This window comes from Malaclemys terrapin, chromosome 8, assembly GCF_027887155.1.
Source record: "Malaclemys terrapin pileata isolate rMalTer1 chromosome 8, rMalTer1.hap1, whole genome shotgun sequence".
NCBI lineage: Eukaryota > Metazoa > Chordata > Testudines > Emydidae > Malaclemys > Malaclemys terrapin.
Genome location: NC_071512.1, coordinates 90668625 through 90695055, shown reverse-complemented (window position 1 = coordinate 90695055; position 26431 = coordinate 90668625). Strand labels below are relative to the sequence as shown.

The window sequence follows — 26431 nt, the reverse complement described above, 5'->3', positions numbered from 1 at the left end:
CAATGAATTTCAGCAGCTGTTGCCTCCTTCTGGAATGGGCACAATCTGTGGCACCAGCACAGCAGCCCCAGATGGAACATTAATTTAGAGGAGCTTTTTCTATTAACATATATGAATGACACATGGATTTGGGATGAAGGAAGGATGGTGTAGCAGCGGGGTAGGACTCGGGAGATCTGGGTTGTAAGCATTCAGGAGACAGAAATGCTTCATACCTTTAGGGAGGTGAGAATGATTCTCCCCAAGTCCCCTATTCCAATGGGAATATGGAGCTTATTTCTAGCCTGGGCAGACTTTGAGATATCACCCCTTAAAGTTAATATTTTTTATGGATTTTAAAAATTTACTAGTTATAATTTCTCTCCGCCTCTGCAGGCTGTGCAACTGGACTAAGACAGACCAGTTTTGCAACTGGAAGGACATGAAAAATAATACTTAAAAAATTGGTATGTACTCTTACTACGGGTTTTTAATAACAAGTAAGCATCTCAACCAATTTTCCAGTAAAATATGTGGCATTAACAAAATGCCTGATGGTTTGGCATGAAGTTTTTACTACTGGCAGTCAGTTGGGATGATTTGCATAGCTCACTGGTGCTCCCAATGCTTGGGCCAAACAAAACATTTATACGAACCTGCTCATTGAGTGTGAGACAGATCACACTCACACAGGATAATCAGGAATACAAATTATAGCCTCAAATTCTATTTCAACTGTAGTAGAACCTCAGAGTTACGAACACCTCAGGAATGGAGGTTGTGCATAACTCTGAAATGTTCATAACTCTGAACAAAATTATAGTAGTTTCTTTCAAAAGTTTACAGCTGAACATTGACTTAATACAGTTTGAAACTTTAGTATGCAGAAGAAAAATACTGCCTCCCCCCCTTTAAAAAAAATGTTTAAAACAGCACTGTACTGTATTTGGTTTATATATTTTTTTGGTTTCTGCTGTTGCCTGACTGCATACTTCCAGTTCCAAATGAGGTGTGTGATTGATTGGTCAGTTTGTAACTCTGGGATTTGTAATTCTGAGGTTCTCCTGTATGAAAGACTTAATAAAAGGGCACTAGGGAAATAGAAACAAGATTTAAAGAAGCCCAATGAGTAAATTTCAAGGATCTCAATGGGTATGTCTTATAGTCATGATTGGGTTTTGTAGAAAGACATGCACTGAACTACATGTCTCCCACCAGAATTTAAGCAGGGGTCCTTATAACTCCAAAGGGATAATACTGAGGAAGTTAGAAATACCGTTGAGCCAGGGGAGCATTTGAATCAGAGTTCCTCATGCAAGGCTGAATCTGGGCTGACACAACTCTACTGACCCCAATGGAGCTCTGTAAGAGTAGAACAGGAAAAATAAAACAATCATATTCTTCCAAGGTCTGCCCACTTGAGATACCACTCACTAGAAGAGTGTGCAGATGTTCCAAATACGTCCTCCATGCTCTGCTGGGCTATGACTTGGTTTTCCCTCTGTGCAGATCAGGTACCTGTTAGGCTCTGCTAGCCCAATGGGCTTGGCTCCTCCTCGATTGTGGAGCTGGGGGGGAGAGAGGGACCAACTCTTCCAAATGTTACCAATTAATGGCATCACAAATTATGTCACTTGAAGTTCACCATGCAGATCTTCATAATATGATCTTCCCTCTCCTTCCCTACAAGCTTTGATCAACAGTGAAAGACAACATTCACATTTAAATTTATTCTCATTCAGCAACCAAGTTAACACTTCTTTGAGATGAGCAGTCACCATTTAAGTTCCTCTCAGAGCTTTTAATTCAGGTTCTCTGCATGAGCAGGCAGAGCTCTCTATCTGCTACATTTTGACTTTTTTTGTTTTTTGTAACCACAAGGTGAGAGAGACTTTTTAAAAAAGAGGAAGCTAAGATTTGGCGCATAAGATTACAGTTGGTAGTAACACTGCACCTACACAGTCACCCTCCCAATTTAAACCCTGGTGCTTAGCGAATTTTACCTACAGAGCGAGTCATTCCTTCCCCTCCCATTCCCACCCCAAATTTACATCTAGTCTGTCTTTCTTCCAAGAACATCATCTTTGTCAGTGTTCAACACCACTGTGCTGAAAGCCTTCGGACCCTCTGGATGGCTGACATTTGTCTAATTCCTCAATAGACTCTGTGCATTGGAAAGTGAACTGAACTACAATGACAAGCTGAAACAATATACAAAGCAGAGATATTTTTAATTACGTATTTCATATCCATGATATTGAACATGTTAGCCATCCATCAAGTTCTCTTGGTTAACATTTTTTTCTCTCATTTCTATAAGAAGCCCTCTTCCATACAAAGACCACAATGAACTACTTTAAGAGGCTCACTGATGAATGGCAAAAGCATGTTAGAGAAAACAAAAGGATTTCATAAAGCCATTTGTAAGTCAAAGGCAAATAATTGTGATAACATTCATGTGAATCTGAAGTTACAATGACAATACAAAATAACAGTATTAAAACAATCAAATTAGTAAACCCAGAGGGGGGAAAAAACAAGCAAATGGGCCTTTTAGTTTAAGAAAAAGAACCCTAACATTTTCTGGAATAATATCAGGTTCATTTTACAATCACAAAGATTTTACATTTGAGGTATCTGCACTCAGAGCACCAAGTAAGTTGCAGTATTGTGGTTCCGCTTTTTCTGCTTAGCTAGCCTGGCTGAAAATCATTCCTGCAACGTCCAATATCCCAACAGCTATGAATTTGGGGTGGTTTGGTTTTCATTATTTCATCTCACTAACTAGAAAGTCCATATATCTTCACAATTCTTCCCAATCTGCATGACTCCTTCTCTTCACAAGTTCATCAAACAAAAAGGTTTACTTTATACTGCATTTTGTATACTTAAAGAGTAATATTATAAAAACATAAGTAGCTGTTTGAACCTTCAGATGACACTACATATTGTGTTTAAAATACAATACACAGAGAGTTTATTTTAAAACCTATAGAAAAGTAATCAGAAACAGTCAGTTGTATTTCACTGTTTTATTATAGTTTCCATGTGTTTTAGGCTAAAAGTTAGAAGGCACCTGAAAGAAGTTGCCCTATTTGCTCTACTTCTAATCATATATATGTGGGTAAAGGGGCAATTATGTTCTAATAAAACTCTTTTGCTATTTAAATGCATAGGTATAAGAAAGAATTAAACAGCTGCTGCTATAAATTTTGTCCTTGCGTTGTAAAGATGTCAAAAGTGTATGAAAAAAGTAGAAAAATATACTTCAGATTAAACAGGGGTGAATAGATCACTATTAACTCATCCTTTAAAAACAGGCATACATTGTGGCACTATGAACATTTAAAATCCTAATATTTATGAAGACACTTCCAACAGGTTACAAGTGCAGTATGTTAGTCACCCCAAGTCTCCTCATAATCCCACTGAAGTCAATGGTAAAATTCTCATTGACTTCAATGGGAAATGAGTCAGGCCCCAGTTGTTTATGAAAATATTTCCAGTAGCGTATGTTTTATGGCAACATGTTTGTGATAATACTTTAAAATGTATCATTTACATGTTTTGATTCAGTAACTTAAAAACCACAATCATGGCACTTATGACTCCAGTTGTAAAAATGCTGGATAGATTTGATATGGAAGTAGTAACCGAACAAAATGGATTCAGGTCAAAAGAAAATTTAAAAGTTTAAAACAAAAGTTTAAAAAAAGTCTGCAGTTAAACTCATTACTCAAATTAATGCAACTTAAGTAGTTATAAAACAAGTTTGTAAAGTTCTAATTTAGCTGAATACTTCTGACATGAAATTCCATGAGTAAGAAAGATCACAAACCAATAGCTTAGAAATGGCCAAAGAGAAAGAGCCAGGTATCAAAATGACCTTTGTATCACCATATTTGTATATATTACATTTTCATATATTCATTTGGGTTCTAAACAGTTCAAACATTTAGCCACAAATTGCTGACAACACGGGCCATAATAGATCAACAGAAGGGCAATATTTTGGTTGTAAAAAGTTACTTTGAAAAAAAAACAAGATATTACAGAACTGAAGAAATACAGCAGGACTGCTGCTAGTAGCTCAGTTATGAAAGTATACAGCTAAGTTAATTACTATTTTTATCAAGATGCATTATAAAATGATGACTGAAATATGGTAAATAAAATCAGTGAAAATCTAGATTGTTTTGAAATTGTTATTAGAAAAATATTCTAATTATAAAAATAATTTGAATGTCAGCACAGAACAATCTGTGCATTTATTTTTTCTTACAGGAAGTCTCAAATTTAGATTTTTGAAAGGAGGTTTGTTAAAAACATAACATATTATTAACAGTGTCTATATAATTTAATACAGAATTAGACACATGCAACATAAAACAGTAAATTAAAAGTGGTTAATAATTTCTGTAAATATCATTACAGAAGATCACAATTTTAGGTATTGTATAGCTGGCTATAGAGAAACACCCCCACACACAAAAACACATTGGTAACCTATTAGAAGTCAATATTGTTTTCTTTCCACTCACTTATTCCATCAATACACAAGACTTGTATAGAAACTTTATTAGGCTATTTGTAAATCAGTGATGTTATGGAAAGGCCATCCAATTACATTTGCTTGATCATAATCTGGATAGGATTTGGCTTCTTTTTCCTTAAAAAAGGGGAACTCAATTATTAAAAGAACCAAATCCTGGATCACTGCACAAAACCTAAATGAGACTTGCACAGGTGACCCATGTGGTTTGGAGTGACAGAATCCTCCCCCTCACCTTAGCAGTGGGGCAAGAGAAATGCTAGTTCCAAAGTGTTGGAGTCTTATGTAGCCCTATTAAAGGAGCTACATTGATCATAATTTGAGGAGAAAATTTAGAGGGGCAGAATAAAAGGATTAAAATTCTCCTTTATTAGATCTTCTCAAAAATGAAAAATTACATAAATCATCAGAAATCTATTGATTCTTGACACAAAAACAGATTTTTCACTTTTAAAAAGAGTTAAGACATAACTGAAGGTAAAGGCATGAACTATGGAGTTTATCAATAATTGCAGCAGTTGTTTGCAAGGAGTCTTGTCAGAGAATGCACTTTGGAATGTGTATATACACAAACACATATATATACACACACACACACACACATAAAACCAATACATAAATACACTAATTGAATACAAATACACTATTTTTAAAAAGCTACAGTAAATTAATCTTGATTAAGAGTCAAATTACTTGTCTACCTTGCTGATCTGTAGGTGAAGATCAGGCAACTTTGGTCTTGATTGTGTAGCCTAATACCTTAAACTGAAATGCAGATATTACACATTTTTAAAAAGACCTTCACCTCATCCAGGCCTCTCTCCTTAGGGCTAGTCTTCACATGCAGTGCTGCAGCAGATCGCTTTACTGAAGATGCTCCTATACTGATGGGCGTACTTAATCCACCTCTCAGAGAGGCAGTAACAATGTCGACGGGAGAAGTTCTCCCGCCGACAGAGCTGTCTACACGAGAGTTAGGCTGGTATAACTACGTCACTCGGGAGGCATGGGTTTTTCACATCCTGAGCAACATAGTTATATCGACATAAAAGCCAACACAAGAGAATTACCAGCTGCATGCCACAGACCCCATTCCATTTTACAAGAAATAGGATAATTTAGTTTATAATCTTCCTTCCCAGTAAGGATACTATAAAGAAAAAGAATCTTAAACTTAAGAATTCGTTTACACACATAGTAAATACACTGCTGTTTTACACCATTGATATCAGGTGACCATAACATTATTTCTCTAATAATTTGCTTGTAGTCTGTTTTGCTTGGGAAAGCTATGGAGGTACTTACTGCTCTGCTACAATATAATGCATGTTTTTTTATCCTTGAAAGGGTTTTCAGAAGCAGGTATGCCCATTAGTAAAGGATCTTTCCTGGCATGTTCTTCACAATAGCACATGAGATCTGCTGATGCTTTTGACACCTGGCAAAAAGACACAAAATGGTAAATATTCCGAGATCATTTGCGATAGGATGGAATGGGCTGTGGGATGCATCCATAGCTACAGTGAATTAGTTCTGCATATGGAAGAACAGAGTTTGAGAAATCCATAAAATCTTCAGGTCCAGAGCTAGGCCACCAAGCATAATGCAAAGGTTTCTGGGATTTGCTTCTTGGACTGGCCTTGATGGGGTTGGTAGAATGGGAAAAAAGTAAGCAAAAACAAGGATAAGCCAGGATGCTGTGTCTTTAAAGGTACTTTGGGAAGATAGGCATGAGTAACTTTACATTTTTCTGAGATTTGAACAGCAGGTTCAGAACAATAAAGCAGGCTTCTAGTAAAAAGATTTTATATCTTTAGATATCATTGTTAATAATCACTGAAGTGTCATCAATTGACTTACAGTTTCTAGGAAATTGATTCAGTCATTTCCTTGCAAGACATTGCATGTTCCTAATCTCTAGCTGACTGTAAGAAAAGTACCTACGTCAGGTGTAGTAACCAGTCTGCTGACCTTTGGACAGTCGGTAGACTGCAGAGAGTATTAATAAAATGGAGAATGAAGGCAAGGAATGGTATGGTTAGAACAGCAACAAAAAGCCAAATCTTAATAGGTGATATTTTAGCTTAATCAAATTCCTTAACCACTGGGTGGGGCAGGGAGAAAAAGGGAGAAGTTTGGGCTCCTTGTCCACCATAATTTAGGTGCACCCTGTCTCAACTCTCTTCCTCTTTCAAGAGGGCTACAAACCCTTGATCTACCTGCAAAGATATATAAAGTAAAATTTAAACATCCAAAACTAACATGCTCAATTGGAAAAAAAACTGCTTTAAATCACATCTCATCTTCCACCCACTCCATATTATAGATTTAGATTATAAACTCACAGTAGCAAAGATCTGGTCTTCTCACACGTCCATAAAGTACCTATTATACTCTTGGTACAATTTTTTCTATAGCAACAATAAGGAAATCTGTAAAGTTCAGTACCACAGGTATGAGTGAAACTACCACATTCAAAGATAACCCCTGTGAGGTATACTGCATAATAAAAAAAAATATGTACGTATATATTGGGAGTTTACTAAAATATATCTACTGTAATTCACATGGTTCATATAAAAAAAAGAGAAAGATCAGTAAGAATGTTTCTCACCTTTATTCTTTCGATAGAAGCTTCTATTCTTAACTGCTGTACAGTTCTTCGTGCCTGAGCTATATTGTTTGTTGTGCTAGTTGTTTTGCTAGTCATTTTCAATGAAATCTCTCAAACACTGTTAAGAAAAACAATTGGTTATTTTTCTAAAAACTGCCTCCCTGTATAGAGGCAATGCCATATGCTGAAAAAGGATTTTTAGTTCTTTTATGTGAAATGTTGACAGATCAGATATTGTACAGAGAAAATACTAGCAAAAAAAAAAAAAAAAAAAAAAAAAAGTGAACACCGTTGAAGCTTTTATGTATCTTTTTTTCTCCCTAATTCCAAGCCCATTAATAAAAATACAGCCTCCACCAATAGTTTCTCTACTTGTATTCCCCTGCCCCAACAGCTTTTTATTAATCTATTTAGTCCCTTAAAGTTGAAGACATTCATAAAAGTATTCCTATGCTCATTTTAAAAACAGACATCTGCACAGAAGATTATGGAAAGTTGTATACTGGGCCAGATACTAGCTTTAGAGCCACATATACCTCTCCAAAGCTAGAGTATTATTACTGATTATCATGGGATGAACTTTGCCCCTAGGCACAGCCCCGAGCAAGGGGAGGTTGTGGAATCTAGACTGTGCCAGGAAGCACTATGTCTGAGATAGATGCCATTTCTCTCCTGCTGGCCTCTGGTTCTCTTGTAGGTGGAGGAGTATTTTACAACTGTCCTTACGTGGCACAGCATCCTTTCCCCAGGCAGATCAGCAAAGAAGGAAAGGGGCAGAGAAATGGCCCACTTGCTCATTAGGAGAGAGAATGTCATGTGTGCACCTCCTGCTCTTCTTCCCCCCACCACCCCCTTTACCACACACCCAGATAAGGTTATGTTTGGATTTTGTAGTGACTTAAGAACAATCTTCCAGCTTCTCACAGGAATCAGACATAACAGCTGCCAAAGTCTAGAGAAATACTCCCACTCCACACCCCAATTCCCCTCCCAACACACACACACACACACACACACACACCCCGCATGGCTGGCTCAAAATGTATTTTTGGTAAAAAGAGTGAGCAACTTTGAGACTGATTATGCTTAGAATTCTCATCCTGGGAAGAAAAGTAGCACTCACGCCACACAGTTTTAGCAGTGCTGCACTTGGACACTACCCATTGTGTTCAGTTGATCTCAGCAGCACATGACTGCAATTTGATCAAAGCTTTTGGACGTTGACTCTATGGTGTGTAAAGTTAGCCTCTGTGAAGGCATGTGAGTGATTAGAATGCAGGTTTTGATCACAGACAGTTCAAGCCTGTGACTAAACCAGTGCCACTAAATCAGAGCATCTCACTGAGTCATGCACAGAAATACCAGATTTGCTCTCAGCATCACAGACAACCAAATCCTAAGAAGTAGCTAACGAGAACCCTGTGTAAGGCCACACTGCGACAAGCATGAGAGCAAAGCTGTCACTGTGCCAGATCCAACTCAATGATAATGAAGAAGAAAAAAAGAAAGAAAACTGCTGTCTAAATCAAAACTGCTGCAAAAGTAAATAATTAAGCATAACTGTTTGCTCAGACTGGTATTTTCATCTGGCAGGCATAATGGTGGTCTCTTTACAAAGACTCTTAAAAGATTCCACTATCATGGCCATAGACATGTATTTCATAATGTCTGTCTGCTCATGATACATTACTCTGCCAACTTCTACACCATTCACACTTCAATATCTATCAAATCACAGGGTGGCCTCTGAAAGTTGTGTAATAAGCAAGTTCTAAAGACATCATGTGATCAAGCCACTTTCAGTTTGTTACACATGCATGGAGGACTACAGGATTGTGGAGGACTTCTCTGCTCAACTATTGTTACCCCCCCCGCCCCCCCAATAAGTCCTGCTGAAGCATAATCTTTGCAAAGTCTTCTTTCTAAAAGACCTCTGTATCTTTGATTTACCATCACTTCCTTATTACAATAATACTGTAAAAAAGGTGCAAAACACGGAAGTGCTGGCAAGAGATGGATCTTTGTTTCTTGACCCTCATCATAGGCTAGGGTCATGGTCACAAAAGGTTATACCTCTGTTACATGGCCAGGGTCAGTATCCACTCCCAGTTAGCTGCTGTTACATTGTGACTTTTTTTTAAAAAAAAAAGGCAAATGCAAATGAAGCATATCATCAGTCAAGACCACCCACAAAACAATGCGGCAAATTAAACAACACATGAATAGACACATCTAGGATGCATAAGGGTACTCTTAAAAAGATCAAGAAAGATGAGTCCAAGGAATTTGCCTATTTCACGATGGATTTAATCACGACTGAGGCTGAAGTCTCATTTTTTGAGCAGAAAATTTTGAGGCTTTGCTAAAGGTAGAACGGGCTATACTGGATCTCATAGCAAAGAAAGACAATCCTGGCCCTTATGATCAAAAAATTATCCTTGATGAGCAAATGCAGCTCCCATTGAAAATGTTGGCCTAAGGTGACTTGCCCGAAGCCTCAAAGTGAATTATTGGAAGAGCTGGGGAAAAATCTCCTTGGCCTAGTTCTCCAGGTGTTGAACACTGTTAGATCCTCTGCACTTTGGTTGGAACTAGCTTGCGTAGCACTCCCAAAAAGTAAGGCTGCATGAGTCCTGGCACCTAGTTCTCTGTTCTAACCACTAGACCACGCCACTCATGTAACTCTCCACCTAGTAAGTGTCCTACATAAGAGCGAAGTATAATTATTATTTATTTTAGGGCAGCAACATTCGTGCCATTTGTCCTATGCAATCTAAGTTATTTCTCATCTCTGTAGAAAGTACAGCCTACACTTCAGAAACAGGAATTATTTCTGCTGAAACAAGCACTGATCAGAGAGCAGCATGAGGATAGAAGAGGCAACTTGAGCAGTTTGCAGCATCAAATTTGAAATAATATGGTCATTCCACTAATTCCTTATGCAGCAGCAAAGAGATTAAACTAGTAAACTTTACCCTCCACAAATACTTCTAGAAAACAGAAAAACAAGTACAGTAAGACCTGCCAAGAGCAACCACTCACGGGAATAAGCAAATGTGGTCGCTTGTAAGAGTGGTCTCTCTCCACAGGCTTGCACACTAGAGAGCGGTGGTGTTCCGTGGCCTCTGGAAGTAGTCACTCGTTCCGGGGGGGGTCTCTTTAGCAGGTTTTATACTGTAGGTCAGCCTGGTGGCCTAGCAGTAGCTCTTTGCTATGTGACTGCTGGAGGAGATAAGTGTTGGCTTTGTGTCACACTGTGAAGATACCTGCTTGATCACAAGTAGGGTTACCATACGTCCTCTTTTTCCCGGACATGTCCGGCTTTTCGGCAGTCAAACCCCCGTCCGGGGGGAATTGCCAAAAAGCGGAACATGTCCGGGAAAATGGCTGCTCTGTTTAAGAGCCTGGCTGCCTGAACGCTACCAGCTTCGGGCAGCCCCGTGCCTGGAGACCCTGCGCCGCTGGAGCCCGGGAGGGGAAGTGCCCGGCTGGGGGCGCAGGGTCTGGAGGCACGGGGCTGCCCGAAGCCGGTAGCGCTCCGGCAGCCCGGCTCTTAAATAGAGCCGCGGGGACTGGAGCCTCCAGCCGCCGGGGCTGTGTGTAACTGACACAGTGTCAGTTACACAGAGCCCCAGCCGCTGGAGGCTCTGTTTAAGAGCCGGGCTGCCCGAGCGCTACCGGCTTCGGGCAGCCCCGTGCCTGGAGACCCTGCGCCCCCAGCCGGGCACTTCCCCTCCTGGGCTCCGGCGGCGCAGGGTCTCCAGGCACGGGGCTGCCCGAAGCCGGTAGCGCTCGGGCAGCCCGGCTCTGTGTAACTGACACTGTGTCAGTTACACACAGCCCCGGCGTCTCTATTTAAGAGCCGGGCTGCCCGAGCGCTACCGGCTTCGGGCAGCCCCGTGCCTCCGGACCCTGCGCCGCCGGAGCCCGGGAGGGGAAGTGCCCGGCTGGGGGCGCAGGGTCTGGAGGCATGGGGGCTGCCCAAAGCCCGAGCGCTACCGGCTTCACGGTTTGCTGGGCAGCCTCCAGACCCTGCGTCCCCAGCTGGGCGCTTCCCCTCCCGGGCATCAGCTGCGCTGGGGAAGCGCCGGCTGGGGGCGCAGGGTCTGGGGGCTGCCCGGGAAACCGTGATGCTGGTAGCACTGGGGCAGCCCTTTCCCCCTGGCTGGGAGTGGGAGGGAGGAGGGGGCGGAGTTAGGGTGGGGGAAGGGGCGGAGTTGGGGCGGGGCTAGGGGTGGGGGAATGGGCGGGGCCATGGCCCGTGGAGGGTCCTCTTTTTTTATTTATGAGATATGGTAACCCTATCACAAGTGGCATTTAAATAAGCTCCTTCGTTTAGCCCCTCACACAGCAGGGATAACAAGTAAAGAAGCCAGAATTTAGAGAGGCACAGATTTAGCTCTGGATTTTATAGCCGAATGGTATTTCTTCTGCCTAGTGAAGACCTTAGCCTGCGGGTCATTGCAGATGGCAGTTTGGAGGGGGTTGGACAGGGAAATATTAAGGTAGAGGAGCATAGCTAATAGAACAAAATCAAAACAAAAAGGTCTTTGTTTCAGCAGTGCTATGGCAATATTTTGAATATGCCTTTACGGTGCGTCTATCTCTAGAAAAGCAAAAAAGAGCTGGTTAGGACAAAGCCACTTTGCCAGGCTGTAATTTAAACTATGTCAATCTTCTATGAAAATACTGGCATGTCTCTAATAGGATTTGTATACAAACTCAGCAGTGACAGTCTTACTCTCCACAGATGTTGGTGAATAATCAACTACTGCTGTGCTGTGTTTAAATTCACCTATACTACAACTCAAACATATTAAAAAAAATCACCTCTCAAAGACCCTAAATATAGTGTTTCAGAGGAAGTTTCATATTTCTCACCTTTGTGCAGCTATCCAGACAACCCCATTTTTCCCCCTCTTGATTCTTGCACTTATCTAGCCAAACAAGCATGGCATTATTTTATCCTAACAAAAAGCATACCCCCCCCCTTTTTTTGCACATACTGTAGTTTTCAGCCTGTTCAGCAGCACCTTGCTTTTTAAAAAGCCCTCTTTGCACAGAATAGTAGAGAGCATTCTCTCCCTCTCTGAATTTGAACCATATCCAGTACTTTTCTAGATTTGATCAAAAGTTCTGCATTGCAAAGCAGCTACGACATATCAAGACTTAGATACATTAACAAGAACTGTGATAGGTGCAGAAAGTATATGAAGTTACAGTATTTCAAAACTCTCCCTGCTAGCTTCTTGCCAAATATGCACTCAGAACTCCTTACAGTGAAAGCTGGGCAAGCAACAGGCTCAGATCCTGTCCCAGCACAAACAGTCTCCTCCCAACTCCCTTGGCCTCTTCATTAATGTCACTGCTCTCCCCAGACAGTGACATGAATAATTATCCAGTATTTTCCATTAACTGTGAATTCCACGTAATCAGGACTAAAGGCCATCTACAGTAGCATTCTAATTTAGCAGATTCTACTATAAATAATTAGCTGAACATGAATAATAAAGATGTAATTACACTGAAGGGTCCCAGTGACAAAAAAGGAGCAAAGAGTGTGTGTTATGTTCATGCCATGAATACAAAGAAAATATCAAAAGTAACTAACCTTCATTTACACATATTTTGATAGCTTCTTGTTTAGTAAAATATAATCACTAGTAAAGAAAAAACACTCTTTACAAGTGTAAAGAAGGTCTTGTGGCTAAGGCACTGAACTAGAAACCATAAGATCTCTATTCTATTCTGCCATGGACTTCCTGAGTGACTTTGGACAAGTAACTTAATCTTGCTGCACCCCAGTTTAAGTAATAACACTTCCGACCTCACAGGGGTGTTATGAATGTAAATTTATTTTTTCAGGTGTATAGATACTACAGTAAGTCCCATAGACAGGCCTATAATAATCATACATAGCCTTCATTTCCCTTAGTAATTATTTGTATTACCGTGGCACCTGGGAGCCCCAGACATGGATCAGGACCTGACTCTGCAAGGCACTGCTCAAACACAGAACAAAAGGACAGTCACTTCCCCCAAAGCACTTACAATCTAAGGCAGTGATGCCCAAACTTTTCCTGTTGCACCCCCCACTCCTTACCAGTAATGGAATCTGTCCACGCCTCCCCTCCATTACTGCACAATTGGCTCAACAGAGGAGCTAGGGCTGAAGGCGGAGCTTGGGACAGAACTGCAGCTGGGGGAGGAGCTGGGGCAAGAGGTGGAGAGGGAATGAGGGCAGAGATGAGTTGGGGGCAGAGAAGGGGGTGGAGTGGAGCTCTGGCTGGGATTGGAGATGGGCTGGGTGGTGTTCCCTACCTGCCCCCTGTGGGGGCTGGCCTGGGCCCCATCACGCATCCCCCGAACATTCCTCCGCAACACCTTAGGGGGCACACCCCACAATTTGGGGACCACTGATCTAAGGGTATGTCTGCACTGCAATCAGGAGGCATGACTGCAGCACATGTAGGCATACCCAAACTAGCTTTGATCAACCTAGCTCATTAAAAATAGCGTGGTAGCAGTACAGGCTAGCCTCCAGACTACAATTATGCCCAGACCCCAGGTATGTGCTCTGTCAGCTAGCCCATGCTGCAGCAGCTACTCTGCTATCTTTAGTGAGTTCTCTCAATCAAAGCTATCTTGAGTATGCACACACATGCTCATAGGCGCCGACTCCGTGGGTGCTCTAGGGCTGGAGCACCCACGGTGGAAAATGGGTGGGTGCTCTGCACCCACCAGCAGCCAAGCTCCCCGCCCCGCCCCAGTTCACTTCCACCTCCTCCCCTGAGCGTGCCGTGTCCCCGCTTCTCCTCCCAGCGCTTGCCGCCGCGAAACAGTTGTTTCGCGGCATAACAAGCAGAGGGGGGAAATGGGGGAGGAGCAGGAATGCGGCACGCTCAGGGGAGGAGGCAGGGAAGAGGCAGGGCTGGGGTGAGGATTTGGAGAAGGAGTCCAATAGGGGTAGGGAGGGGACAGAGTTGGGGCAGGGACTTTGAGGAAGGGGTTGGAATGGGTGCGGGAGGAGGCAGAGCAGGGTGAAGGTGGGTCAAGCACCCACCGGCGCCAGGAGAAGATGGCACCTATGCACATGCTGTCCTGCTTGAGGTGTTAGACATACTCTAAGGAGTATAAGACACGAGACAACAGATGAATACAGACAGACGGGGATTACAAGGAAACACAGAGACAACATTGGTCAGCATGACAGGCAGTGGCCTCTGCACACCAGCCGTCTAACTGTTATCACTTGGGGAAGGGTTCCCTCTCTGGACTCTCAGCCTCCCCAGAGATCAAACCACTGCTACTCTTCTCTAGAGTGGTGTGTAGTTAGTTCTGTTGCGATCTGGACCACCTGCCAACATCTGATAAGTTCCTTGCACTGGGGGCCAGTTCTCTGTAGGGTGTGGCACTCAACTCTCCCCTTCAGAACTTCTTCCTTCTAAGAGTATCTTTCCTAGGTTCCCTTTCATGGTGAGCTCCCTAACCAGCTTCCCCAAGTATCCCTCTCCTCAAGAGCTTCTTGTGTTCTGGGACCTCCTAACTGAGCCCTCACAACCCTTTATTAAGCCCAGGTGTTCCTTAGCTTATTAACTGCTGCCACCACCTCAGCAATTAACTATTCAAAGATGGACCTGGATTGGCTCATTCTCCTTAGTGGAGCCTGTCACAGGTAACTGGAGACCTGACCCCCATCAGAGGGTCAGTTACCCTGTGACAAGGGGGTTCTGGGTGTGTGCTGGGGAGAACAGACATTTAACAGCATTAGGATGCATCACATTTAAATATACTTTAGAAAAGTAGGTTTTACTACACCTGAACTGCTGTATCACTGATAAGCACTAATATCTGTGGGTAACAGCTGTCTTTATAATCAAGCTACTGTCCATTACCAGTTTGACTCAGTAATGCCATGATCGCTGGTTGAATCAGGTACAAGATTAAGCAGCCTGGTTTCTGACCAGGGCACTTTTTTATAACTTGTCCAGTCCCTCTGTTTTTATGGGCCATGTGAAGAGGCTATTTCATTGGATTCCCACCTGCAGTGTAATGGCATTGCCCTTGCTATCACACTGATGGGTCTGCTTGGTCAGCACTTATGGTTGGCACTCTGCCAAATATACACGAATCAGGAGCAGTGCACTTCAGAGGATTGAACAAAGTGGAATCTTACATTATCTGTGTCATACACATCTACCTGGCAGACCACTCCCCCAATTTTGTATTTGGCTTGGTTATTTAGAATTTATTTTCTGCACCCTTGGGGGAGTTGTGTGTATATGTGGGATAACAGGGGTTGCTTCTTATGCTGCTGGTTCGGAGAAAAAAAGTGTAGAATTAGACACTAAAATGAGGAATGCTCTAACAAATATGGATGATAGATTCCTACTCCCCACAGTTACTCACATTGGGATGGATCCTGCTGAGTAAAGAATACCCTCAACTTCCATTGATTCAAAGGAGACGAAAGATACTTGACATCTCAGAAGATCAGGTTCATTACCGTACATAAGGTCTTGGAGTTTGCAGGATTCCCTTCTCCCTTGGGAACGCTATTTCAATTGACTTTTCAAAACTTGGTCTCACTATCTCCTCTTGCTAACCTGAGAGAAGGACTACACACAGTGACTCACTTGAGTCTCCCATTGGCCGCGGCTGCCAGCTCTCAGGGCGGGGGCAGCGTATGGAGCCCCCGGAGCCATTCCTCTGCCCAGGAGCAGTAGGGATGTCGCCGCTTCCGGGGAGCCACGTGGAGTCAGGTAGGGAGCCTGCCGACCCTGTGCCAACCGGACTTTTAATGGCCCAGTCAGAGGTGCTGACCGGAACCGCCAGGGTTCTTTTTCAACCAGGAATTCTAGTTGAAAACGGAACACTTGGCAACCCTATTGAAGATCAGAAATGCCAGTTTATAGAGCTTTCCGGCTGGTAAAGTGCCGGATAACACAGCGTTTACTGTATAATCACAATGATGAATCAGGAGACAATGCAAAGATCATCAAAAGCCTGCTGCCATTCCCACTGAAGTCAGTAGCAGAACTCTCATCAACTTCAGTGGGAGCAGGAGTATGCTGCACATAAGCAGAAGATAGAAAAGCGAAACAGCAGAGTATAGAGCTTTAGAATGAATACTGTCACCCTTCAACAAGCTACACACAATACAAAAGCTTTTCCAGCTGGAAAAAAGCCAAATGCACAATGTGGAAGGACTCTACTTAGCATGCTGGTGGTTAGCTTAATTAGAAAATGACAGACAGTGTTGCCTATTGAAAAGCAGGCAGAAGGGACATTAAATAACAGATTTCCAAGTATCATTTCAAACTTATTTCCTGGATCATGCATGTTAAAAAATAAACACATTCATAAATCTCTCAGCTCTAGATGAATCTAGCCATTTAAATAATCACCTGCTTTCACAACACTGACCTACTTTTCTAGTAACTCCCTTATTTCCATCAGGGAAAAGGAGACTAGAGAAGAATGAAACAGAATAAATTTAAACAATGCTACCACTCCAAATGGCTGACTTTCAGCAAATATGACTGAAGGAGTTCTTCTACAAACCATCATGCCAGTTCAAAGATTAGGATAGTCTCTAGTGCAGACACTGCATGCAGTATTTTCAGAATTGAACTGGCCATGGGTTGCGTACTATCCAATTCACAAAGTATTTCCATCAAGGGTTTCTGTATTTCAGCTTTCCTTAGCAGAGCTGGAGAAAAGATGGTGCAATTTGGAAAGAAAATGCATCTCTCACAGTTGTATGTTGGAAGGCAGAGCAGACAGCACACACTACCAGTCCTTTCAAACACAGATCACTACCAGAAGGAAGTCATCCAAATTCTGTGATAGGAAAAAAAACTTATTAACTGATTAGTTGCAGTACAGGCTGCTCCCTCATCTCCAAAGTTTACTGTATCACTGACCTGACCCTAGACTTTTTTCAAATTTACAACACTCCATTTTACAGAAACCTATTCAGCTCTGACTGTCCTCAACACAAAATCTTTCCAAGACAAAAACCCAAATAGCGATAATGCTTCCTTTGGAACAGTTTGTTTTCAAGGGTTTAAACGTGTTATTTTTTGTAATACAATAGCATCTAGAAGTGCTTCCTGATTGAGCACCTAATTTGCACATTCCTTTCCCAAGAAGTGACCAAATGTTCTAACTAAGGCTCCTTAGAAATCAAGCAATGATACAGCCAATGTTCATAACTTTGAACACACAAATGGCGCCTGCATACAACTAGGATGAACATAACCAGTAGATCATAACCTTTACATAGATAGGTTACATGGCATTTGTAGCAAAACCCTAGTCCAGTTATTTCAAACATACATTTATGAGCACCCCCCCATAAAACCTTATGGGGTACACGGTCACAGTGACAATTCGCATATGAAAAATATTCACAAGGTAGATATTTTTTTCTTTTTGGCTGGGAAACAGCATGCTATTATTTGAGCAGGATGTCTGGTTTTGGTAGTGGTCAAGTGTTTTCAGGTGCACTTTTTATTTTTGGAAAATACATCCTAACTGAAAACTGCTGAGAATTAAAAAGTCAAGAGACTTTCTGTTTTGGTTTATTATGCGGTGAATTAACCATCTGCTGACTCACCATATTTAAAGGCTTACACAGCAAACAGGGTATTTTTCACATACAAGATAGTCATAGCCAGCTCAATAAGGGCTATTTTTAAGTGACATTGGTCATCCAGGAATGTATTATATAGTCTATCACAAAAATGGAAGAAGAGTTTTTAAAATGGGAAGTAATAATTTAACACTGAAAACAGCTTAGTCTAGTTTAAAATCTTACACTTACTGATGCCTAAGTGAAAACGTTTTAGTTCCACACAATCACAAAATAAGCTGTAGTTAGCAGTCTAAAGAACTCATAATAGTTCAGATTTCCTGTTGTGCAACTACAAAAGGGAAACCAGTCCCATGAGAGCACTGGCTGTTTTGTACCAGACATGTGTGAGCAATATGATCTTTAAGAGATTGCTTACCAGAAACTTACAACAATGCCCAAACCAAAGTTCTTATGACACTATCTTCCAGACAGCACCTGAGCTGACATGTTTACAGCTCTGCCAGTAAAACTACTCACATGACATAGCTACACCACTGTCCAGTGAACTGAGCCAGGAGACTGGAACATTACTGGACAGTGACTCGCAACTATTTAAAAAAAAAGAGGAGTTGGCTTAAGGAGTTAGAAAGCCAGAACTCACGTACAATAACAAACTGCTTTGGTTTTACAGCAGCAAGTTTAAGTTTAAAAACATAATTTAAAAATAAAATGCAATTTTAAAAGAAATAGAGAAAAGACTTCTGTTAAGGTCTTAATCAAAAACCCATACATATCTCTTTCCCCCATATAAAAAGCAATTAGAACTTATACTACACGAATCAGGGCCTGTCAGAGAAAAAAACAGTTCTTACTGTTTGGTTGTTTGCAACAAAGTCAGATACTTTATTTTTAAGCAATTGCATAGAGGGAGAGAGTGTACTAGGACACAGGGTCTTCCCCTTTTAGACAGGTCTCTCTACAGGTAAACAATTACAGCAAGCATTTATACCTTTTGTTACAAACAATAATGAGCAACAGCTGCATTTTGTTTATATATAGGTTATTTTGATAACATTTTATTGATTTATTTATTTAGACTTTAGTTTATATTTTATTTTATTTAGATAAGGTCGCAACAACTTTTTATACAGTTTTTTTTAATTTGTTTTATATAATTTTTGCTTTTACAAGTTTTGCGTTATTAGGGTTACAGTTAGCCTGACTTTTGCTAACAAAAAAAACTGTTTGCATTGAAATTTTCTTTCAATTTTTGTCAGGTCTTGCTTTACTTTTACAGGCCTAAACCTACATTCTTTACTGAGTCAAAGTTCCCAAAGAGTTCAAAGAGGAGTTTTGCCTGAGGACCACAGGATGAGACTTTTATTTATAAATTAAAGCAATTTTTCTTCTATAAATATAAAAAGAATCTTAAACTGTTCACTTCTACTGGTTCTGCAGTTATAAAGAGCTCAACAAGCTTTTATTTTAATTTACACAAATCATTCCTCCTTCACTAGAAATGTTACAAGTAAAATTTGACAGTGAATTTTTATATTTAGACGAAGCCCCTAAAACTAGGACTTTATCATGGAAATACTGACAGAACCTTAACCATAGCAGAACAAAAAGGCATAGCTATTATATCAATTTTCCTTTTATGTGGGTGGAGAGTTTACATTATTAATTTTTTATAGAAATTTTTGTTATAGGGCCGTGTTCCCCTTCATTACATAGATTATTTCATCTTACTGTGAGACAATCAGAGAAAGAAAAGAAGCACTAGAGAGATATGACTCAGCTCTTGTGCTGGAAAGTAAGGCTGTTTTCTGCAAGAGGTAGTCACGTGCAATTTCAAAATAATACTTTAATTGCAGGGCAATCAATTAGTAAGACAATTTTAAAACCACCAACTCCCATTCAAGAGATTCTCTTATGTTAATACTATTAATAAGAGAAATAATACCCATAGAAGATAGTAGAAATAAAAATAGACCAACATTGAAAATTAACTCAGCAAAAAAGTATGATAAGGAATATTAAAGGCCATTTTCTCCAGGTTTTAGTTTTTAATCAGAAAACGTAAAAGTCATACAGTAAGAGAAAGTGGGAAAAGTTAACATTAACAAAGAACATATTTATTTGGATAAATGTATTTCACACTTCAGGCAATCTCAATGCATTTGAAAAAGATCAATTGATATTACTAGTCATACAGGCCAATACCAGTGTAATTATTGCAGAGAATGCATTTTTTATGTGCTACTATGTCTGCAAATCAAAAAACCCAACATACACATCATATGTGGATGTTTTGAACTGAATGGAGATTGAGGTGTTAAAGATAAATCTCTGGAGCAAACAGATAAATTTAAATGCACCAGAACCAGCTGGTGTACAACCAAAAGTTGTAAAGGAAGTGAAGAATGCAATGGCTGAATGGTTAACAAAAATATGCGTGCACACATAAAATCAGCAACTGTGCTGTAAGACTGGACACAGGCTTTGGAAAGTAGTTTGATATTATGACTAGGAGTTAGACGAGGGCATGAGTTACCACCAATCCTCTTTGGATTAGCAGTAGACTGGGTAATGAAGCAGGCAACAAAAGGCATCATGGATGCTATAACCTGGGTTAACGGAGATGCGCTAGATAACCTTGACTTTACTTTACTAAGTCTAAAATGGAACAGAATGACTGTCCTTGCATCAGAGGTAGAACAGGAAGCAGCAAAAATTGGATTGAAAATAAATGTAAAGGAAACCGATTTACGAAGGTAGGACAACGGATGCAAAGGTGTATGTGGGTGGAACAGAAATTGAACAGGTAGAAGAGTTCTGCTATCTGGAGAGTGTGATGACATTCGAAGGTGGCTGTGATAAAGAATAGGCATACGAGAGTAGGGAAAGCAAGCACCACTTTTGGAGGATAAACAATATCTGGTCAGACAGAGGTCTCCACACCAAACTAAAAGTCAGATTATACGATGCATTGTACTGAGCATGCTACTGTACGGAGCAGGGACTTGGCCAATGACAATCGCTAACAAAAAGAGATTGGAGGCTGCCCATCACAGATGGCTGAGGAAGAGGCTACACATTTCATTGAAAGACAACATAACAAATGGGAGAGTAAGGGGGCTCAGAGAGCAGGACGTTTGAAAAAATCATCACAGAAAGAAGGCTCAGGTAGTTGGGACATGTCTTCCATCTTCCATATGGCGTACATGCTAAACAAGCACTCAACTGGGTACCGAGGGAGGAAAGAGAAATCAAGGAAGAACTGGCAGAAGTCAATGAGATAGGATATTGAGTGTGCTGGCATCACTTGGGAAGTACCACAACTAGCAAGTGACTAATCAGTGAAGGAACTGGACTACCCAATGTGTCAGTGGCACAGGAGGAACTAAGGCCTAAGGTAAGGACTGTACTGAAATACTGCTGAGGACAAGTTAAACATAAAACTTTTACACAAACAATTGCTGTTGTTGCCACAAGGATATTATGTGATTGTAAAAGGGTAGGGGAGTGTGCCTCTATTCAAATGTGGTCCAACTACATTGCCTGAGGTTGAGAACTCAGGTCCTAACTGGACTTCTCGCAGATTTTTTTCCCCAACAATTTAAAGAATCTAGCCAGATTGAGACTTGTATTCTCTAGGTCAGTTATTTATTAATTGTATTACAATAGCACCTAGGAGTCCCAGTCACGGGCCACAGCCCCATTGTCCTAGGCACCGTGCAAATGCCTAGCCAAAACATGGTCCCTTGTTGCAAGAATACAATGTGCTTGTTTGAACATGCTGTTTTTTGTTTAAGACAAAACTTCCAGCTGCTAACCTGCAACACATGCTGTTACATAGGACAAGCAATACAGCCACTGAATTTTATATTAAGTACATTATATCCATATTCAAAGATTTATTGGCTATCAACAGAGCAAATTGGTTGTATATTTAAAAAAAAATGTTTGGAGTAACGAAGAGGTATTTGCTAAGTGGTGTGAAGTCCTTTCCCAGAGAGCCTGGATCCACTCCAATAAATACAATCCGAACCTTGGTTCCATGCATCTCAATTTTTACTTAATATACTATAAAATTTTGTCCTGTGTTTGTACAGTGCATAGCACAATGGTATCCTGATCGATGACTAATGCTCGAAGGTGCTACAACAATACAAATAATAAAAAAGTTGCAGGGGGAAAAAAAAGGAAAATCTTTTCTCTTAAAATGGAATACACACAATGATTTCTCTACCTTTTGTATTAAATCTTCCTTGGCCAAAAGAAAAATATGTCAAAGAGCAGCTACTAAAAAGTTTAAGAGCTAAATTTTTCTCTCAGCTTCACTGATGTAAATCCAGTTTAGCTTCATTGAAAAATAGTTTCTTCCATTTAAATCAATGGAGTTACGCTGGATTTACATTGTAAAATTTGACCTTAAAAAGTACTGGACAAAAGAAAATTCTAATAATGACCTTATTAATAAGTTCCACTGTCCATTTTCTTAAATAGTTAGGCTTTATGGTAATTCAGACATACAAGACATTCATGCCCTTTGGAAATTAAATTGCCAAATTTGGTACTGAACCTATACTATTTCTTCCCTCCTCTTCAAATAAACATAAGAAGCAGCACTACTTTACATAGTCCTCCCAAAACTGAGTAGATCTCTTCTGCAGATTTTTTGAACAGAATACAGACTGGCTATGTGATTCTAAAGACGGGCTGGCTGCCTACATAAATTCCTAATTTTAAGAGGCGTTTTAAACAACCAAAATACTACCCAATAATCTTCTTTTCCTTCAGAGTCAAGGGGAATCTACACTACACAAATGATCACAAAAATTCTCAATGGTAGTATTTGCACTCTACTTCAGACTATGGTGATGAGCTGTCCGCAACTTTATATACATTTTGAACACAACTCTGAAGAATTTATATATTTATTTGTGCTCAAAGTTTAGGAGAAGGATTTTCTTAATGGGCTATTAAGCAAATGATTTTTTAAAAAGCTCCTCAAAGAGGTAGAAATAGGTCATGCTTCCAATTACCAGTCATATACTCCCATCAGCAGGTAGAGCATTACAGTACAAGGACAAAAACATCAGGAGATTCCAAGTCTTCCTAGTAATTTTCTCAGTAGGATACCCATTGATCTGTCATTTCCTGCTACACTTAGATTCGCCTTACAGTGCGGGGAGGGAGTTGATCCCCATTTTAAGTATTGACTTGGTAGTGGTTTGGGTTGCACGTGGTGTAACTGGAAAGAATGGGTGTGTTAAATATATTCTCAAAAGCTTGCTTCAATATGGACATATTGTTTTCTACTCATCAAGAAAACTTTGGCATCACTGTATTATAAAACATCTACATGCAACTGTAAAATTAGAGAGAACTTTACAGACCATAGGTAGGGTACATTTCCTACCCCAAAGACCTCATGGTATACAAACTACACAAGACAGTTATTGTTTAACATAATATTGTGTTCATACCTAGATGTCAGCCACGTAAAGCCCCATTCTGCTAGATGCTGCGCAAACATATAGCAAATGACAGCCCCTGCCCCAAACAGCTTGCAATTTAAGGCCATGTCTATACATACATCACTGCAGCAGCACAGCTGTACAGATACAGCTGCAGCACATCTGGTGAAGATGTTTTATACCAATGGGAGAGAGCTCTCCCGTCAGCATTAAAAAACCCACTTCCACGAGTGGCATAAGCTATGCCAGCGGGAGAAGCTCTCCTGACGACATAACACTGTGCACACAAGCTTATATCACACAGGGGGGTGGAATATTCACACCCCGAGCAACATAAGTTTTGCTGACATAGGCTGTAAGTGTAGACATAACCTAAAATATTAGGCATAAGAAGCAGGTGAGATAAAGAAGTGAGTGGGGTTAACAAAAATGATACGATGCATGCAAGTTTTAGCCAGTCAGGAGCAGTAATCCAAGTAGCCACCTATTTAACCATAGGTTAAGGACAACAATTGAAGAGAGGGAGGGTCTGGTATTTACTAATGATGAGATGAAGGATTTTCTGAAGAAGGGGAATTTAAAGAGGAATTTGAAGGAGAGCGAGGACTCTTGGTGGCAGGGAACAAAGAGACTGTTGCACTCCTGGGGCTGCAAGAGAGAAGGCATGAAGCTGGGATTGGGAGAAAGGAACAGAGGGAGGAATAGGGAGAGGTTTGGGAAGAGCATAGGGAGTGAGATGGGGATAATAGGAAGAGAGAGCAGAGATGTAGGTAGGGACAAGATTACGTAGAGCCTTGTGGAAGAGGAGCTTGAACGTATGTGATGAGACGGGAAGCAGAAGAAAGGATTCAAGGAGAAGGCGATGTGGAGTGCAAGCATCCCTCCCCTTCCTGCTCCGCCTAAAAATCCAGGCTAAACACTACCATGACACTCAACTGTCTTAGGGTTTGTCTGCGCCACTGTAGCACTTCAGTGTAGACACACACTACTGCAATGGGAGGGGTTCTCCCATCAGTGAAGGGCTGTAATCCACCTCTCTCAGAGGCGGTAGCTAACTTGATTGAAGAATTCTTCTATTGACCTGGTGCGGTCACTACCAGGGGTTAGATCAGCTAACCTAAGTCACTCAGGGGTGTGGATTTTTCACACCCCTGAGAAATGTAGCTGGGTCAACCTAACTTTTTAGCATTGACCAGGCCTTACTTACAAACTACAAATAGGCATAAGATAATCAGGTTTATCTGTAACCTTTTCTGTCAAATGTGTTAAGGACAGAGCACATTTCAGATATCTGAAAGGGCTCTAGAGACAATTCATCTTCCAATTTGACGATGAACATTTCTTTTTGGGGGGCAAATCGACATCAAACCAATCAGCAATGAAATCATTCAAGTTGGCCTCTTTAAACTGTGACTACCATATACCCACAATCTGAACCCTCACACCACTCTGTTGAATTGATGCTCCCATTACTTCTGAGCCATGGATCCTAAACAACCTTAATCCTCCAGCTACTCCCCAGAGCAGCATCTTTTATTTTGTTGTGCGCTCTCTATCATCTTTTGTCCTTTTTTACCCTGCTGTCTCTTCAGCTCAGTTGTTTTCTCTTATTGCCTCCACACTCGCTTTATGGCTGAACGATGGAATCAACTACCCACTGGGAAAATGCCTTTTTTTAAAAGTGCCCTGATCCAAAAGAACCTGCCCTAGGGCTCATGATTTACAGACATATTAAGCCCTTTTGAGCATACAGTTGGATGTTTAAGGTCAAACCTGGACACCAGGAAACATCTGTACAGACATACTGGTCACACAGATTTTGTATGTAGCCACACTCAACGATTGAGTACAAACCAAATCAATGGATGAGTTCAGAAAGCAGCACACAACAGTCACATATTTGCACTGCAGTTATCTGCATCAATCCGCCATAAAGAAGTTCTTCCCTTAAAAAAATAAGAACTTTTGAAAAATAAAATAAATTATCTAAACCAGAAAAGAAACAAAATTTGTGGAGGAAAATTAATCAGCACTAGAAACTAGCAAAATCACCTGCCCTCTTCTACATATTTCAAAACTATAGTATCCACTGTGCTAAAGCTCTTCATTTAGCAAGAGAATAAACAAACACATCTACAATGACCTCTACCAGGAGAGCACTACACTGGTAAGGAAAGGTTTAACAAACAGGGGGAAAATGTGTCTTTTAACGTGCATTTAGTGTGTTCTGCATATTCTCCCTTTTACAAGCGATAACAGAAAAACACATACACAAAGTTAAAACTTTTCTCCCAAACTAGAAAGCACACAACTATTTTCAATACATCATCCTGCTTCTTTCTGCAGACTTTAAATGCCGAAGATACAGTGCTATAAGTGTTTAAAACAACAGTCTGAGCAGGTATATGGCTCAGTCTTAAAGCCGAGTTCCAGCTGGGATAGTTAAAGGCCAATCTATCTTTTTTTTACTGACTCTTAGATCTAGGATTTATGAACAACCTGCTGAGTGAAGTGTAATTAACTCACTCCTGTAAAAGTACACAAGGGAATTCCATCTCAGCATTCCTTTGTAGATAATTTGCTATTCACTACAGTTGCATAAATTCAGCTGATGCTCTAGTTTTAAAAGAATACATCAAAATTCTAGTCTAACAAAGACCTAAATAAAGATTAAGAATAAAATATTGAGTATTTGCCACTATTTCTTTTGACAGAGAACTGCTTTTAAATTGACTAACTTAACAATGTGGATCCAGCAATAAACCAGACTGAACACAGAACCACAGTGAGCATTACAGTACTTAACATGTGTAATCTTAATACACCAATTAATGGTGATTTTATCACCATGCACTGTGTCAATCCACAGTATGAGGCCAACTGTAACAGGTATCCAAAGTCACAGTCTATGTGTGGTCGCAAGTTTCTAAGTAATGTTTTTATACAAAAAGTAATACCAGCCCAAAGTAAAACTAAAGGCCATACCCTACACTCCTATAGAAGCACCACAGGGGCAGCAGAATTGCCAAGGAAGCTCTGGGATGAAGGTGTCCTTTGAGTACACCCTTGAATACACTGAGACTTGGGGGGCTGCATGGTGGAAGGGGGGGATACTGCCTTCAAATTGTGCAAATCCCAGGAGCTGTGGGAAAAAGATGCCCACATGGTGTACTGAACCCTCAATGATACTGCAGAGATCATCTCAGGTTAATTAGACACACCTG

General features: G+C 40.7%; 1 protein-coding gene across 3 annotated transcripts in view; it reads right to left on the bottom strand.

The window, feature by feature from the left end:
- Positions 1-2191: 2191 nt before the first annotated feature.
- Positions 2192-26431, bottom strand: part of GNG12 (G protein subunit gamma 12) — a 62812-nt gene continuing 38572 nt past the window's right edge. For all 3 annotated transcript variants that reach the window (XM_054037758.1, XM_054037757.1, XM_054037759.1), the window contains 2 exons: positions 7146-7263; positions 2192-5969 (listed from right to left, as the gene is read on the bottom strand). In XM_054037758.1, coding sequence (XP_053893733.1) covers positions 5844-5969; positions 7146-7241 — 222 coding nt within the window. In that variant the 5' untranslated portion in view covers positions 7242-7263 and the 3' untranslated portion in view covers positions 2192-5843. The remainder of the gene's footprint in view (positions 5970-7145; positions 7264-26431) is intronic.